Genomic DNA, 16,557 nt, shown 5'->3' on the forward strand with positions numbered 1-16,557 from the left:
GCTAGGCACGGAGTAGCTTAGTGTTGCTGAGGGCGCTTGCGAGTAGGTAAATTTGACTGTGCCGGGCCAGAAGGGCACTTTGGCTTGGGGCGGGCGACAGGGGTGATGTCGAGCTTGGAAAGGATTTCGCCAGCTGGGGATCGATTGGTCCCGTTTGCGAGTACAGGTACAGGCGTGGCAAAGAGGCACGAGGAGGAGTGGAGTGGCAAAACCAGGTCCGGCGGTAGGGTTCAGGTCGACGCTGAGGACAAACCAACGAGAGTCGCTATAGAGAAGACTCAGAGGGCGGGGAAACCAGGCGGGTGAGGCTGCTGGGAGCGGATGGGAAAGCAGCCTTTGTAGACTCGATCATTGGCATCGCTGTGGGTGTGATGCCTCTTTAGGCGATGAAGGCCTCCGGATGGAGCGTCGTGAGTGGTTGAACACACCCAGGCCCGGGAGTGGTGCCTGTGGAGAGCAGCAGGCCAGGCCAGCAACGCTTTGACGGTGCCCGAAGCAGCAAGCAGCACACGATGGCACACTGCTGGCGACGGCCTTGGGCGGCGGTCAAATGTGGCCGATCGGAGGCAGTGCGATGGCCAGTCCATGGGTGCTGGGGGGTCCCGGAAGCTTGGGGAGATCAGTGGCACTGCGCTGCTGCGACTGCAGATGCAGCTGCAGCTGCGCCGCCATGCGCGCATGAAGACGCGGCCGTGGGCCTGTCCCTCCTTGTCCTCTCCCCGTAGTAGCATCCACGCATCCTATGGCATCTCGCCAGCGCCAGGCCGGGCAGGGCGAGGCGGCGATTGGGTACAAGGCCTGGCCGACGGCGTCTGTTCCTGGCAGTCCAAGCATCCAAAGCATCCCAGAATCCCCAGTAGCGGTGGGGCGGCCGAGGGTCTGCGGTCTCCGCTTGGCCTCGCCGTTGAAGATGAAAGGCTGCCGTGGTCCCTGGAGGCGCCAGGCGGCGAGGACTAGGCCGACGGGACACGGCGTGCGAGGGACTCATTGGCTCCCAGGCTAACTGTCGCGCGCAATTGGGCCTCGCGGGCTCTGCAGCTTGCAGCAAAGAAGATGGACAGGTCGTTGGTGAGGCGGAGTAGAGAGAGAGATGGCCACATGTTCAGAAGGTCGCTTTGACCACGGCCCAGGGCAAAGGGCCACCGCCAACATCGTCATCGTCATCATCATCATCATCATCGCATTATCGCCATCGTCAACGTCGAGAAGGCGACTTTGCTGGCGGCCACATGGCACTCGTCTATCCGTCCATCCGTCTGCTCGTCCCCCCTTCTTCTCTCCTCTTGCTCCAGCCGAGCTTCGCCGGCCGCTTACGGCCAGCCTGGGAAGAGGCCACCGGATGTCGTCTGCTAGAGGCTGTATGCATGTCTGAGACATGTCTTGCCTGTCCATGTATGTCTCATTTCTGTCGACTCCGACAGGTCGATCCAGAAGACGCGGTGGCTGCATGTCTCAGCACTTCCGCACGATCTGCGTTGTTAGCTTATCCATCTCCTCCTACTGGACAGCGTAGGTAGGGTGTCAAATTTTTCTGGCAGGGCCTGAAGGGGTGGGAGAGATGGATGGTGAGGAACAAAGAGGGTGTGCAGCTTCGAGTTCTCGTATGTGCAGATGCTGCCTGCTGCTGCTGCTGCTGCTGGTGATACTCCCCCGCCTGTAGCTCGTCAGCGTCCAGTGGGCGAGATGGTACATTGGCCCAAGTATTACTCCGCACTCTCTCTACACACAGCCTGAGGCATCGACCTGCAACTGTCGACGTCCAATATCCAACCTTCACCTGGCCTTGCACATCCAGTGTCCTCCGTCAACGAGCCTCATTGTCAATCTGCCCCGCATAGATCCATCAGCCTCCATCTTGTCTCTTCCTAACATGCTCACCATATCCATGTCCGGTGCCAGGGCGCCAAGTCACCGACTGTCTAGGCCTGCTATTTCGTGATAATAGCCATGTCTTCCTACTAATCTAGTTGTCTCTCTAGTGCGTCCTTCACCCACCCCGACGTCTGAAAGGTGATGCAAGACATATGCACCTGGGAGATGCATCCTTTCAGTCAATTGGCGAGCAGTGGGCACACACTTGCATGCTCGCCCTTCTGCGACCTCACGCGGGCATCAATCATCCCGCTGCCCGAGAGAGCCACCACCAGCTGGACGAGGGCATCAGCCTGGATATTGCGGTGGTAGCACTGAATCCTACGCCCGTATCCAATGCTTTCCAGATGAACGCCTGGACGGGCAGACGTCGGCCCTTATCCAAGGTTTGGAGATGCTCCTGCATGGGCCTCTGGTGCATCTTCCATCTGCATGCAACCGGCTGGGGAGCATTACTAGTACACATGTATGAGCAGATGCTACGGAGCGCTGCTGGGATTCCTCGCTACTATTGCTTCCGGAACATCACCATTAGTGGCCCTGCCGGTGGTATCTTTCCGTGATGCTCGACCAGCCCTTCGGCGGAAAGGGAAGCACTGCTCGCAGGCCTGAAGAGATTTTCCTTCCCTCTCGTCATTTCCGATATTGTCACACATCAACATATTAAACCGTTGTTGCACCACAGATAATCCCGGAGGCCAGCCGCAACCGCAAATTGACGCACCACCACTATCACACCGCGGAAGCAAAGATGGCCAGGGGTCCGTCACTCTAAGCGGGCAGTCCAGCTCGGGGGGCTCACTCTGTCCACTTTCTCCTCGAACGCACGGCCCGTACCAGGTACAAGACCGTGCTCCTCCAGCACAAACGGTACGATTCGTCCATATTAGATGAGATGGCGGCTGTCTCTGCGCTACCATTGGCTACTATTTTCAGCATTTTCTGCCAATCGCTCTGCTCCAGGCTTTCCGTCTCCTGCTTGCCAGGATTCCCCCCATAGCAGAACGCCTCGTCCCCAAAATCACTAGTAAGCCGACAAGCACTACACCCCGGCATGCTAATTACACAATACGCCTCAGCTATTTTGTGACTCGACTTGAGGAATCAAGATTGCAAAGCGTTGACGAGAGTCTTTGATAATCTGAGCAGCTGATTCCGGCAGGCTACATAATCCTCTCAGAAGACTACAGTATTCGGTATTCCGGATGAGCCTCTGTTTCCATCTGCTGATCAAGGGCCGGCAGCACACGAAGTACATACGCTCCATCATGGCCCAATGATGGAATGGAGTCCATCCGAAATGTTGTCCACGCGGTGCCAGGAGGATAATAATAGCAAACGGGTAATCCCTTCCTTCCCCAGTAGTACGCCTCTTTTCAAACGCTAAGCAAGCGGCAGATGTCGGGTCAATCATCCTCGAGGCCGTATGCTCGACCCAACAGCTCGGGGTGCACAACGGAGCTGAAAAACTGCACCCATGGCCTGGACGGCCAGTGGCGACGCGTATGAGCTGGCCATGTTCATCACGGTCACCGACTGCGTGTTAATGGCGAGTCTTTCATGCGAGTTCCTGTAAGGCTTCTGCATAACTTGCCTCTCTTTCAGGACGAAAGGCAACATCATGACGCTGGACGGAGGCAACCTGCCAGCTAAGAATATCGAGCTGCAGCAAGCAAGCTGCTTCGCCACACTTGGCCACAGTCGGGACAGGCGTGAGGCTTGTTGACGTGGCACGTCCCGCTCCCGCCGTGGCTTTGTGGGGCTGGCCTGTGGCTTCGAATTGTCCGCAACTTGCCAGATTCAGCACCGGCGCCTTTTGCTGACGAACAATTTGAGTTGGCTCTTGTCACTGGGGTTTCACGACGTGTGATTCTTCGCTCATGGACCAGGCATGGATTCTGTGCACGGACAGGCCAAATTGCCAAGTCAGGAAGTCGTACAGGCTCTCTCCGAGCCTCGGCCGGCTTGACAAGGCATACCGGCGGCCTTGGTTACTGAGCCGGCACACTGCCGGAGACGCTGATACTTGGACTGTTTGACTTAGTCAGGCAAAAACTTACTCGCACGCAGGACCGGGTGCAACATGCTGCTGTTGAGAACAAGAACGATACCTCTCCTTACGGCAGCGACTGGCGAATCATGTTGGCGCCCCTACCTTTGCAAGCCTTCACACCCCAGTTTCCCATCTAGTACTATCAATATCGAGGTGTGCAGGACGCCAGGCGGAGGAACCCATCTCGTACCCGTCTCGTTTAGCTCAGCAAGGGTTTCGGGCGTGCCATTGGTTCCCGGATTTGAAGGTCCCCAAGTAACGTGACGAGAAGTGCACCACTCTCCAACGCCGCTCAACCAGTCCTTGGGTGTTGTGCTGCTCCAATGCTGAATCATGTCTACCGAGGGGCCTGGGCGTGTGGAGACCAGCACGGAATCTGGCTCGCCGAGGTGAAAATCTCTGCTCATCTCAACCTCCAGAACGGACGACCGAGCGAGCCGCTAGACGGCTCCTTATGTGGTGGTTGCGCCATGGCTGGAGAGCTTGAGTTGGTGCAGAGGGAGTCATTGGAAAGCTGGCTTTTTCTCAAAATGCGGGATTAGCGCGTTGGCCCCGACTACGTCCCAGGGCGACTTGGAGAAGGATCCTTTGCTGGGCTTGTTGTTGGTCCATTCGTATGACACATCAAGCCGGTCAACCTGGTGGCTGCGTTGAAGGGCTGGCAGGCCGTCGAGTGATTGGCCTCTGTTCCCCGATTAACGCAGCGGCTGATATCTGACTAGTACATGGAAACTATCTATTCTTCTGCCCCCCTTCTGCATATTCATGGCATGAGTCTTTCTTGCTGTTGGATGTCTCGGACAATCAGCTCAGTCTACTCTCACATCGGACACCCGTTGACTGCAGATATTGGCTCGATTCTGATATGAGCCGGCTATAGCCCCGTGCGGTCGAAGGAGCCAGAAGGGTCAGAAACTGGTTTCTTGACGCTTCACTCTCTAGTCGAAAGTGGTGTTTACTACTGCAGACGAATCACCAGCATCTCGGCGATACAACCTCACAGCTGCTCAGCTGAGGAACAGAGAACTTGTCATCACCTTCAACCCTTCCTACTGCCCCCCTCCGACCCATCCTACTCGTCGTTGCTCCCGACACTTTGATGCCTCTCCCAAGGCAATTTCTCTTGTTCGGAGAGTTCCCATCCAGCGTCTTGAAGCTTAGAAGCCCACCGAGATGCTGTCCTCATTGCGATTGACTCTCCCCTCATACCCACTCCCAGCTGCCAGGGCTGGGCTAGCGACATGCTTGATGCTCTGACCTGCATTGCCCGGCGCGTAAATCATCCTCTTATTCAGCGAGACGGAAGCCCACTGCCCTTGAATGAAACGATGGATGGAGCTTGTTAGAAAAAAATGACTGTTCACAAAAGTAGGCACATCATTGTTAGCTTGAACGGCTAGATTGACTTCCCGCACGGAAGTGCCAGATGCCTAGTCTCTGCTCTGTACATCACACTGACTATCTACTACTACCTGGGTAGTAGTACTAGGAGGTTAGAAAACAATGAGCCCATACTATACTAGATACCGCTGGTGACAAGTCGACACATCACTTTTACTAAAGGAAGAGGGGGATAATGTATACGAGTTACATAGAGCAGATAGGATAAGAGGGTGTGGACTTGACGCCCGGAGGATCCCTTTCGTCCTTTTTTCTTGTATTTCTTGCCGTGTAATTGAGTTTGGAGGCCATTCTTCAGAGAGGGGCAAGGGGCTTGTTTAACAGAGCAGCGGGGGGTGGTAGGAGGGGGGGTCCTTTGGGGCAGATGGAGATGTGATTGATGTGATGAGGCTGGGATGTGGGCATGGAGCGGAGATCACGGGTTTTTTTAGTCTGGCTTTGTGTGATATTGCGAGTTTAGTAAGTAATTACATGCATGATGGTATCTACGTACGGATAAGGGAGGAGGATAAGATTAGATATGGGCAGTGGTGATTCTTGGATGATTGATTGCATGCGATGGGAATGGGGATGGGGATGGGCATTCTTTTTCCTGTTGTTGCTGGATTCATGGGTTTCTTGCTTCAGAGCATGTGATGGGAGCGGTTCTCGTGATAGATTCTGCTGCTGCTGATACTCTCTGGTAAGGTAGATACGTATGGGGATGGACTACCTATGTGACAATGATGAAGAGAACAGCAGTCACTTTACTCACCAGTTGCTGCGGGCTTTCTTTTTTTTCTGATGAAAAAAAAGGGAGGCCCGTTTATTGGTTATGGGCGCAACAGTGATTTCTTTGGTAATCTTCCCACCGGAGCAAACTTTTGCTTTTCATATTCGTCTCGTGGGGCAGCGAAACAGTCCTTTGTTGTAGTAGTTGTTCAGCATGTCTCTCAGGCTTCTTTACCAAGGGCGGGACATGTGAACGTGCCTACCTTGGGTACTACCTATCGAGAGAGTGATACTAGTAGGTGGGTAGGTAGGTGACAAGGGACGCAAAACGCGAGAGACCGATGTTGAAGTGAAGATGGCTAAGACGTATGGTAGTGAAGCAGTAGAGTAGAGGCTTTGGGCTGTGTATTATACGAGGAAGTCAGATTGGGCTCGGCTGGGTATAGGTCCTGCATAATTGCTGTTCGTTGTTGGGACAAGAGAAGATGGCCAAGTTACACACCTTTCTGCTGCCCTTTCTTTCAAGAAGCGCAAGGGATTAGGGTCTCTTCGCCTCTGGATCGATTTTCGATTATGCTGCTGGTATTTTGTCTTTGTCTTGATTCTGAACTTCATCGTTTTAATGTTGGCTTGTATCGAGCAGGAGTGATATACGCATGGTCCTTACCAGAGGACTCGGGGCTTCAGGCCTTCATTCATCACAGAGACGCAAAAGCAGCAGCATCATTCAGATCCCACAACGCCAATTAGCCTCCTATTAGAAAACGCGCTTTCGTATGATGTACATGCCATTTCATTCCGTCCAAAGGTCTGCCCCCTTATACCTCCCGAAACATTTGCAATACGAAATCTTCGTTTTTGTCCTCCCCCTGTTTCCCCAGGTATTCTCTGCGTTGAATGAAAAGAAAATGAGAAAATCAGATTGTCAAGTCTCCAACTTCCGATATACTCCATGCGACACACACACATCGTCTCCCCTTTTGCATCACCTCTTCGCAGCCAAACTGACTGGACTATTCCCTTACGCCGCAGCAAATCTGGCAGCCCGCTTCTCGGCCTTTGCCCGCTCGACAGGATCCTCTATGACGCTGCCAAACTTGGGCTTCCCCGAAGGCTTGCCTCCCTGATCCCGACCGCCCCTGTTGCGCTCGCTCCGCCTCTCGTTGCCCGAAGGCTGCCTGCGGTCCTGCTGGCCGCCGCCGCCGCGCCTCTTGCCGGGTCGATTGCCGTCGCCCTCGTTGCGGCCGCGGCCACGCTTGAGCGACCTCTCGGGCAGCGCCGAGTCCAGCCCGCCGGCAATCTCCTTGTCGTCGATGCCGAAGCGCTTCGCCCGCTCGGCCAGCTTCTTGGTCTCGTCGTCGAGCTCCGTGCCGAAGCGCTTGGCCCGCTCGGCGCGCTTCTTGAGCTCCTCGTCGGCCGTCGTCGACGAGAGGCCCATGGCGAAGGACGGGGCGGGCGCCTTGGGCGCTTCTTCCTCGGCAGCAGGCTTGTCGTCGGCTTCTCCAGCGGGTTGGGCCTCGTCCTTGGCAGCTTCCGGAGCGGCGGCGGCGGCGGCGGAAGGCTCTTCAGCGGGCTTCTCTACGGCCTGGGCTGGCTGTTCCGGCTCTGGTTTTGACGCGGTGGGTTCGTCGTCGCTGTAGTTGATCTCATCCTCCTTAGTCTCTGCTGGATTTCGGCTTTGTTAGCGTCGCTCGCGATCCTTTTGATGGAATTTTGCGTGTTTCGCTTGATCTCGTCGCTTGACGTAGAATGTGGAGGTTCTCGCAGCTTTCTACATACCAGGCTTGTCGGTTTCCGGTGCGGATGCGGAGTTCTTCTTGTCATCTTCTTGCAGTCGCGCAATGAGGTCGGCCTTGTTGCCGGTCTGGGGGAGCTTCTTCTCGGCAAGGAGCTTCTTCAGCTCCGGCACCTTGAGCGCGGTGTAGTCGGACATTGTGACTATGGTGCGATCGGTCGGCAAATTGATGGGATGAAAGAATGTGTGACGGCAATCGGACTGAGGGAGCGCAAGAAAGAAAAGAGTCGGAGCGCTGCAGAACCACGTCAGTCGGCGGGAGCGGGTAGACGCGCGGCTGCTTAGGGGCGACTAGCGGCGGACAGGCGCAGAGATTGGCGGTGAATCAATGAGTGCGAGAATGAAGGCGCGAGAGGGAGGAAAACGGCGTTGGGGGAGGGAATTGACCAGCGAAGAAGATGAGGAGGAAGAGAAAAAGGAACGTCGAGGCGAGACGCGATGCGAGCCGCTATTACGAAAGGCGAGGCTGGGGATGGCGGATTTGCGCCGGGAAGAACGCGCACGGACCAGCCGGTACAGTAAGCTGAAGCTGGGCTGAAGCTGTCGGTTCTTTGACAGCGGTAATGGCTCTTTGTTGAGTAGCAGAAACCAATTGCAGTCGGTGTCGTGGAGCTTTCCCGTGTCACATGATGGCTTGGTTTTAGTTTCATCGAGGATTTGCAGAAGCTGGATGACGAGTTGTTCCTGGTTTCTTGTTGCATCCACGCTTTGTGGCTATTGGACTCGGCAGTTATCATGGAGATGCTTACCCTACATCTTCCGCTTCCCATCTACGTGAACTTTTCTCGAGGGAACTTGCACCCTATTCTCGCGGTTTGTTCTTTCAGTTGAGTTATATACTTGCTGGAGAAGAACCGGCTCGCCACTGATCCAGCCTCTTGGAGCTTTTGGAGCTGAGCTGAGCCGCCACTCTTTTGTGCTGCCTCAAGTGCCTGGAATAGCACCAAGCAGCTGCTGTGACGATATGCCGCCAGAATGACCACATGGCCGGTCGAAGGGGCAGCATAAGGTCGTTGGACCATCATGATTGGAGATGATGCGATCCCTTGGTTCTCGTGACACCCACAGAGTTGCATTTGTACGTAACCGGCAGAACACATGTGGTTGAAAGCATGGATCTGAGCTTGGACATTGAATCTGGGAGCGACAGAGTTGAGCTACAAAGGTACTACGTACAGGAGATGACTCTAGGTTGCCATTCGAGAGCACAGAAGTTCTGTTACTCTGCTTGTACGCTCTGCCTGGGTATTGTTTCCGCCATCAACTTCTCCATCGTGACCACAAAAGTCTCCGAACCAGCACAGTATTTATGACGTTGGATTGGATTCCTTCACCGTAACATCCACGGCTTCGATCGAACAGGAAGCGATACTCGATACCGACAAGATCTTGCATTACTAGTGCGCCAGCTTCCAGGGGCTCTCCAGCAGCTCCAGGCCCTGAGCTTGCTACAGCTCGGCGGCCGACCCCACTGCAGCAAGGCTCTAGAGCCCTACTAGGCACCTAGTCGGATCAACGTGGAGCCTGGGTGGCCTCGGACCAATTACTTGTACGTGCCTCGTCTGCGGCTCCCGGCATTTGATGCTGAACCCCTTGGCCGACGGATTGACGAGCTTCCACATGCCACGAACCACCAACCGCCTCCTGGCCACACGAGGATCCCAGAGCTTCAACACAGACTTGCATGCTGGCTTACCGTTAGCTGGATGAGTCGCTTCTCTGGACACACAGACGACTGTCTCGCCTCCGAACCCTTACGCGCGGCTGCGACAAATCCGATCGAGTGGCGGCATTCGATATACGAAACCCTCCGCGGTGCTTGACTGCTCAAAGATGCGAACCACACGATACTAAGCAGACTGTGCTGCGCGGCGCATCACGGAGATCCGATCCATTTGTTTGATATTCAGCTTGCAGTCCCTACGGGCGTCCCTTCAGGATGACGCGACGCATTGTACGTTGGCCAGCTTTCTTCTTGCTACCTTACTGTTGCTGGTCGCATCAACGTGGACACGAGACGACGACAACTAACACGATGCTTCTTCCGTCAGGTCCGCACGCTCACCCAGCTGGGTGCTGTCGTGTTCGTCACCACCATCGTCATCTTCTTCCTCGACCGAAACTACAGGGTCCTCCCCAACGCCCTCCACAACTACATGCCCTCCCACCACCCAGGCCTCGTAGTCACCGACATCACACTCACGACCTGCTCCTCCCTCAAGCCCTTTTCCTCCTGCGAACTGAATCCGAACGAATGGCAGCGGATCGAGAAGGAGCTGTACCTGGGCAGGGCGTGGACGTCCAAGGCGTACCTGCACGTCCGCCGCAAGCGCGAAGAGGAGCTCGCCGAAGATGACAAGGTCGTCGTCGGCGTCTCTGTCGGAACGCTCAACCCCGGCGACGTCGCCGACGGCAGCGAGCACTGGGAGCCCCGGCCGGGCGGCATATGGCTGAAGCGCTCCCGGAATAAAAAGTCGAGCGACTCGGACGCTGCCGTGACGGACGTCGACGTCGTCTTCGGCGACGACGCAACGGAGGCGCGCAACGGCTGGGGCATTGTCGGCCGACCTCTGCACCTCGGCTCCGGGGGAGCCATCCTCAGCGCCCATCTGACCGTGCGGCGGGGAGCGCCTCACCAGCCAAAGAAGCCGAAGCCGAGAATCCCTGACAACGGCCGGTTCAAGATCATGCAGGTGGGAGATTTGCACCTCAGCACCGGCGTCGGCGAGTGTCGAGATGCTGTGCCCGATAGCTACAAGGGAGGCAAATGCGAGGCGGACCCCAGGACCCTCGACTTCCTCACCAAGATGCTTGATGAGGAGAAGCCCGACCTCGTCATCCTGAGCGGTGATCAGGTCAACGGTGATACAGCCCCTGACGCACCATCGGTACGTGACTTTTGTATACCGTGTAACTCTTGCTTGATATGAAACAGAAAGCTGACTTTCGCAGGCCATATACAAATACGCCTCTCTCTTGATCGAGCGCAAGATCCCCTACGCAGCCATCTTTGGCAACCACGACGACGAAAAATCCATGTCGCGCGAAGGTCAGATGGCGCTCATGGAGACGCTACCCTACTCTCTCTCCCAAGCCGGCCCCGTCGACGTCGACGGCGTCGGCAACTACTACATCGAGGTCCTGGCGCGAGGCCACAATGAGCACTCCGCCTTAACCATCTATCTACTCGACACCCACTCTTATTCGCCCGACGAGCGGCACTATCCGGGCTACGACTGGGTGAAGCCCAGCCAGATTGACTGGTTCAAGAGGACCAGCGCGAGCCTCAAGAAGAACCATGACGGCTATACGCACCGTCACATGGACATTGCCTTCATCCACATTCCCCTGACCGAATACGCAGATTGGGACAAGCCCCGCGTGGGCGAATGGCGCGAAGGCGTCACGGCGCCCGTCTACAACACGGGCTTCCACGACGCTCTCATCGAAGAGGGCGTCGTCATGGTCAGCGCCGGCCAGTAAGTCACACCCATCATCACTTCCCCCACCCTCCCCCGACACATCCACTAAAACCAAGTGCTTCTTTAAGTGACCACGTAAACGACTACTGCTCCCTCTCCTCCCACGGCGACGAAACGAAATCCTTCCTCCCCGGCTGGGACCAGAAACTGCCCCTCGAGTCGGAAAAGGACAAGGACAAGGACAAGGAGGACGCCGCGCAAAAGACGCCCGCCATGTGGATGTGCTACTCGGGCGGCGTCGGCTTCGGCGGGTACGCCGGCTACGACGGCTACATCCGCCGGCTGCGCCTCTTCGAGGTGGACACGGAGGAGGCGCGCATCACGACGTGGAAGAGGGTCGAGTTTGGGGACAATGCGCAGGCGAGGCTCGACCAGCAGATCCTCGTGGACGCGGGCAAGGCGTATTTCGCGCCGCCGCCGGTGGTGTACGCTGATGCTGAGGGTGGGGAGCAGCAGCAGCAGCAGCAGCAGCAGTAATGCTACGGGGTTGATGTGAATATGTTGGATGTGATGGGGGGAGAGTATCGTTATTGGGGAGTGGACTTGATTGAGTTGCTTTAATCAGTCACTCGTTGGGTATATGATGAGTATCAATACTATGAGTGCTTTGAAAGCTTTGAAGCAATTGCTTTGGCTTTGGCAGGAGTCATTGGATGAAAATGAGGGTTATTTGTATATATGGCTGGCTCAGGTGAATAGGCATGAGACGGGCTGGTTATAAACCGAATACATGTTCGACAATAGCATCGATATGTTTTCATCACGAGAGAGGTATCATTGAAAAAGGGTATGTATGTATGGTAAGACTTGGTTGAGAGCAATGCATATTTGCGCTCATAACATCGTCCTTCATTGAAAAATTCAACCGCCACACAAAAAAAGATCCCAAGCAATCCCACCATTCTTGCCACGCCATCACCTAATAAACCCCAAAGAAACTCCTCGCTGAATCCGATACAGAGCAAACCATGCAACAGCATACAGGAAAAAAAGAGGTAAAAAGTAAGGAAAACGCTCAGCTAGCCGCAACACCTAGCCCACACAAGAGAGTGAGTGCCTGCAAAAAACACCAAAAAATTGACCGAGACAGGGGTCGAACCTGCAACCTCCTGATATACTTAATCGTAGTCAGACGCTCTGCCATTGAGCCACACGGCCGATCTTGCTTGTTGAATGCCAACCCTGGAAAACTGCACTATAGCAGCGAGACAAAGCGACTTTGCGTCAAAACTCGGAGCAAAGGGATGGCGTTAGAGAGTCCCTCTCCTCTTCATCTCCCTCAAAAGCCCCGTCAAGTTCAACACCTTTTCATCGCGGCACTTTTCGAAAAAGGGCTCGTTCTCGTACATCTCTCTCAACTTGGACCCCGTCTCGACAACCTCTCCCTCGCGGTACACTTCGGTCGCCGACTTCTTGATCGCGATAACGTCGAGATAGAGCTGTTCGGCTTCGCCAAATGCCCGGCGACGGGAAGCGTCACGGAGAACCGCCTCCTCTTTGCATTTCGCGTAGCGGTCTCGAGTGATAGTATTCATCGAATTGATTGTTGAACGGCGCCGGTTCCGAGAACGAAAAGCGCGCGGGACTGAACTCGACTCAGACGAGTGCATGGATGCCGCCTCGTCCTCTTCGCCCAACAAGTGGGCATGCAAGCGGCAGCTTAATGCCAGGTCCTCCATCGTAGTCGTATGAAGCGGATGAGCTTTGCCAAGTGAGGCAGCCATGATGTCCAAAGCTTTTCGGTACTTGGTCTTGGCGTCGTCGTAACGACAGCGCATGTCGTCCATGACAGCCAGCTGACGCAGAGCGACAGCTGTGTTTGGATGCTCTGCACCAAGAGTTCTGGTCTTAATCTCGAGTGACTTTGTGTAGAGCGCTTCGGCTTCGTCCATGGCATTGCTAGCCTTGGATACGTGCGCAAGCTCATCGAGGGCTTCGACGGTGATCGGATGGCTCTGGCCAAACATGCTTTGGTAGGAGATGTATACTCGGCGATAGAGCGCCTGCGCCTCCTCCATCTTCCCCAGCTGTTCCAGCGTCGATGCAAGCTTTCGGACCGTACTTACAGTCGCTGCATCTGTTGGCCCAAACTCTTCCTCTTGCTGATGCTCGATGATCTCGTACTGGTTTTCCGCGTAGTCGTAATCTCCTCGAGCAGTCGCCGCGGATATCTTCGCCAGAGCAACCTGCAGGCCGAGGGCTTGGTCGATGGACGCCAAGTCAATGTTCATCAACACTTCGGCGCTCTTTTCGGGTTCCCCTGTTTGTCGGAGCAATGACGCGAGCGATAGGGATGTTTGTATTCTTTCCCCAGCGTCCATGTTCGACTTTTGCTGCAACGAAAGCTTGAAGCAACCGATGGCTTGCTCCAACGCACCCTGCGTCATGCACACATTTCCCAAGACATGCCACGCGACGTCGTCATCGTCGTGCTCAAGGATGCCCGACCAATCGTCATAGCAAGCCTTTGCGTGAGGGGCCATGATCCTCCCAAAATCATGGATTTCTGGTAGACTCGATGAAGTCGTCTCCCTTTCCCGGATGCCGTCGACGCAAATATTGCAGGCTAGCCATGCGTTTTCCCTTTGTTCTCCATCTTTGAGCGATGCGCGTACGTAGTCACGAGCGGCAGGGTCGAGTACAAAGGCTTCGAACGACGATGTCGACGAGTTCGTAGCTTGCGATGCCGATGGTGAGCTAGGTGATGAAGTTGTGGACGGTGGTGCCGAATCAGGGGAGGGCGTTTGTATAAAGTTTTGATCAAACAGGTATTGCAGAACATCATCAAGTCGATTCGCATCTTGAAAGGCTACACAAAAGTCAGACTTGAGCTCAAAAACAATCTTGTACACTTGCCTCTTATCTCCTGCAAAGTATCTGCAAATCGCGCGGGCGTCTTTTTGTGGCCTCTGGGTGAACCGAACAAGGCGACGGGAATGACTGTGTACGAAAGCATAGCGCTGACGCGAAGCACTGTTCTTGTGACGGAAGACTGATCAAGCATAGAGCCTAGTATCCTAAGCGGCATATTGGACGCAATCTCTCTCTGGTAGTCAGAGACATCGAGCCCCTTCTTGCTGATGGTAGAGGCGGCGAGCGCTATGCTCTGAGGATGGCACTGGAGCTGCCGCACTAGCTTATGCGCTGCTTCGTCTGGTGCATTGTTGGTTATCCAACCTCTCAAACCAAGATGTTCATTCTTACCTTCATGATTGCTTTGTAATGACTCGTCTCCTATTATCGAGCGAAGTAGCTGTACAGCTTCTTCGTCTACCATGGGTCCAACGTGCAGCCTCGTCCCCCATATACAGTTGCTGCTATCCCGGGAAGTCAGGATAATCTTTCCAGTGAGGGTGAGTGGAATAAAGTCGGATATATCGAAAGACGGCTCAACGTTGTCGAGGATGAGAAGCCACTTGTCATTTTCAGGCCTCATTAGCCAGTCCTGGACGGCTCGCACCACAGCCTTGACTTGTAACATATCCAGCTGCTGAATGCTCTTTACTTTGAGCATCTCCTCGACCCCTGTGAGTCCAAGTTCGTTTTCGACCCGAAACCGAGGTGCGTTCCTAGAGTAGTACTCGACCAAACGGTTGGCAAACTCGAGATAGCTTGTCACGGCCGTCTCCCTGCTCTCGGCCCAGATCCAGAAAACGCACGAAAGCTCGTTCTTTTTCAGCTCGGCGTAATCTCGCGCAACAGTAGTCTTGCCGACGCCGGCATCTCCCCATAGAGTGGTGATACTGATATGCAAAGCTTGCCGATCAAGAGAGGGCCTGAAGCTGGCTTCAAGCTGTTCTAGCAGGCCCTTTCTGTGAATGATGACGCTTGGCTCACAGGGCAGCTTGTATGGAATGTTGAAACCTTCGGTTAGGTATTCCAAGTGTTGATCTAGGTACCTGTATCAGTCCTATTCAGCTGAGCAGTGACACTTCACTCACCTGTAAGGGAATCAAACGCCTCTCGCTTCTTCTCCAACAATCCAGAAGCAGTGGCTTTGTGAATCATGTTGCGGAAGTTAAGAACAAACGTCCTGTAGTTGGCATCTCGACCCTCGAATTGCACTAAACCCGAGTGAGTGGCGGATAGTCCGATCTGCACGCCATCTGAGCCAGACATGGAATGCCGCGGCTCGACCACGAATCCGTCCTGTGATTGCCTAGTCTCGTGGAAAGACAGCTGTGGGAGGTTTGCCGTAATGGCCTTGAACGCCTCCATCTGGTTCTCTAACCACTCGATATCCTCTGCCTGGGGCTGAATGGAATGTCCGCGAGCAGAGGTCGGATGCTCATCAAAGCCCGACGTCGTTCTTCGGATGACATGCGCGAGCGGCGTTGGTGACAGTGGCCTTCCTGGAGACAAGGTGCCCAAGAACGCTGCTCCACAGGTCGCCAGTTCAATGTCCTTGAGCTCCGCATCGATGGCCTCACTGGAGATGATGAGCGCTCGTTTGACGATCCACCCTCCCAGGCTGTGGGCGATGAAGAAGAGCGGCCGTCTGCTCGTGCCGTCGCGAATGCGCTGATTGCCCAGCTCTTTGACCAAGTCCAAAGCCCTGCCATAGAGCACGTTGCGCACTAGGTAGCGGTAGTTGACCCCGTCTGAAATGTAGCCGTACGTCATGATCCTCGCGTTGGGAATATCCTGCGCGAGAAGGTCCTCCAGCCACGACTTGGACTTGCCGCCCTCCACCGAGATCCATGATTTGAAGCCTTGTCCGCCCAGGCCATGGACAGCCACGATGCTGTTCAACGTCAGGCCAAGGTCCAGTAATGAGCAAAATAGCAGCCGATGCGGAACGAAGTCAACCTACTCTATATCGGCATCTTCAGGGTCATGCACAGTCCGCAAGCCGCCCAAGTCTGAGCTTCTCTGGCGTGTGACGGCTGTGCGTACGCGCTGGAACAGGCCCTTGAACGACTCGCGCGAGTCCGCCATCAGGTCAAGTGCAGGTATGTCGAGACTGTCGTATTATGGCTAGAGTCCTCACTGGACATTTCACGACTGGCGGTTTGTAGTGCGCAGATAGGAAGCTCATCGGCTGGGAAGACAATGATGGGAGATTTAGTGTTGAAGGAGAGAGGATGGCGACCTGGCAGGCGAAGGACGTGGCTGGTGCAGGTACTTTGTACAGGCCATTTCAGGATCTCGCCTGCCCGGGTTAGAGTTTGGGCTTTGTTCTGTCAGTGGCTGAGCGCGCAAAGGCTAGCAGATACAGACATCTGTCAGACAATTTACAATTC

At 55.0% G+C, this 16,557-nt stretch overlaps 5 protein-coding genes and 1 non-coding gene across 6 annotated transcripts; 3 read left to right on the top strand and 3 right to left on the bottom strand.

Moving 5' to 3' along the window:
* Positions 1–386: 386 nt before the first annotated feature.
* BBK36DRAFT_1182113 (hypothetical protein) lies at positions 387–1,089 on the top strand (the record flags this gene model as incomplete). The annotated part of the gene is made up of 2 exons (XM_024896294.1): positions 387–410; positions 442–1,089. 2 exons carry the CDS (start codon positions 387–389, stop codon positions 955–957), a joined length of 540 nt encoding a protein of 179 aa, XP_024746824.1. The 3' UTR covers positions 958–1,089.
* A 140-nt stretch (positions 1,090–1,229) lies between these two features.
* Positions 1,230–2,435, top strand: BBK36DRAFT_22764 (hypothetical protein; the record flags this gene model as incomplete). The annotated part of the gene is made up of 5 exons (XM_024897949.1): positions 1,230–1,358; positions 1,422–1,509; positions 1,539–1,601; positions 1,661–1,686; positions 1,980–2,435. The coding sequence occupies 5 exons, from the start codon at positions 1,230–1,232 to the stop codon at positions 2,433–2,435; spliced, it is 762 nt and encodes a 253-aa protein (XP_024746825.1).
* Positions 2,436–7,058: 4,623 nt separating this feature from the next.
* On the bottom strand, positions 7,059–7,970 carry BBK36DRAFT_1162212 (hypothetical protein; the record flags this gene model as incomplete). The annotated part of the gene is made up of 2 exons (XM_024894425.1): positions 7,059–7,699; positions 7,817–7,970. The coding sequence occupies 2 exons, from the start codon at positions 7,968–7,970 to the stop codon at positions 7,059–7,061; spliced, it is 795 nt and encodes a 264-aa protein (XP_024746826.1).
* Positions 7,971–9,771: 1,801 nt separating this feature from the next.
* Positions 9,772–11,791, top strand: BBK36DRAFT_1143978 (Metallo-dependent phosphatase; the record flags this gene model as incomplete). The annotated part of the gene is made up of 4 exons (XM_024893638.1): positions 9,772–9,786; positions 9,884–10,720; positions 10,785–11,311; positions 11,371–11,791. 4 exons carry the CDS (start codon positions 9,772–9,774, stop codon positions 11,789–11,791), a joined length of 1,800 nt encoding a protein of 599 aa, XP_024746827.1.
* Positions 11,792–12,392: 601 nt separating this feature from the next.
* Positions 12,393–12,472, bottom strand: BBK36DRAFT_t161. Its single transcript has one exon. It is a non-coding gene; the product is annotated as a tRNA-Arg (tRNA).
* Positions 12,473–12,564: 92 nt separating this feature from the next.
* BBK36DRAFT_1171724 (hypothetical protein) lies at positions 12,565–16,252 on the bottom strand (the record flags this gene model as incomplete). The annotated part of the gene is made up of 6 exons (XM_024895619.1): positions 12,565–13,574; positions 13,692–14,123; positions 14,171–14,467; positions 14,519–15,205; positions 15,256–16,058; positions 16,128–16,252. The coding sequence occupies 6 exons, from the start codon at positions 16,250–16,252 to the stop codon at positions 12,565–12,567; spliced, it is 3,354 nt and encodes a 1,117-aa protein (XP_024746828.1).
* Positions 16,253–16,557: the final 305 nt, after the last annotated feature.

The sequence above is a fragment of the Trichoderma citrinoviride genome (assembly GCF_003025115.1).
Source record: "Trichoderma citrinoviride strain TUCIM 6016 unplaced genomic scaffold BBK36scaffold_13, whole genome shotgun sequence".
Lineage (NCBI taxonomy): Eukaryota > Fungi > Ascomycota > Sordariomycetes > Hypocreales > Hypocreaceae > Trichoderma > Trichoderma citrinoviride.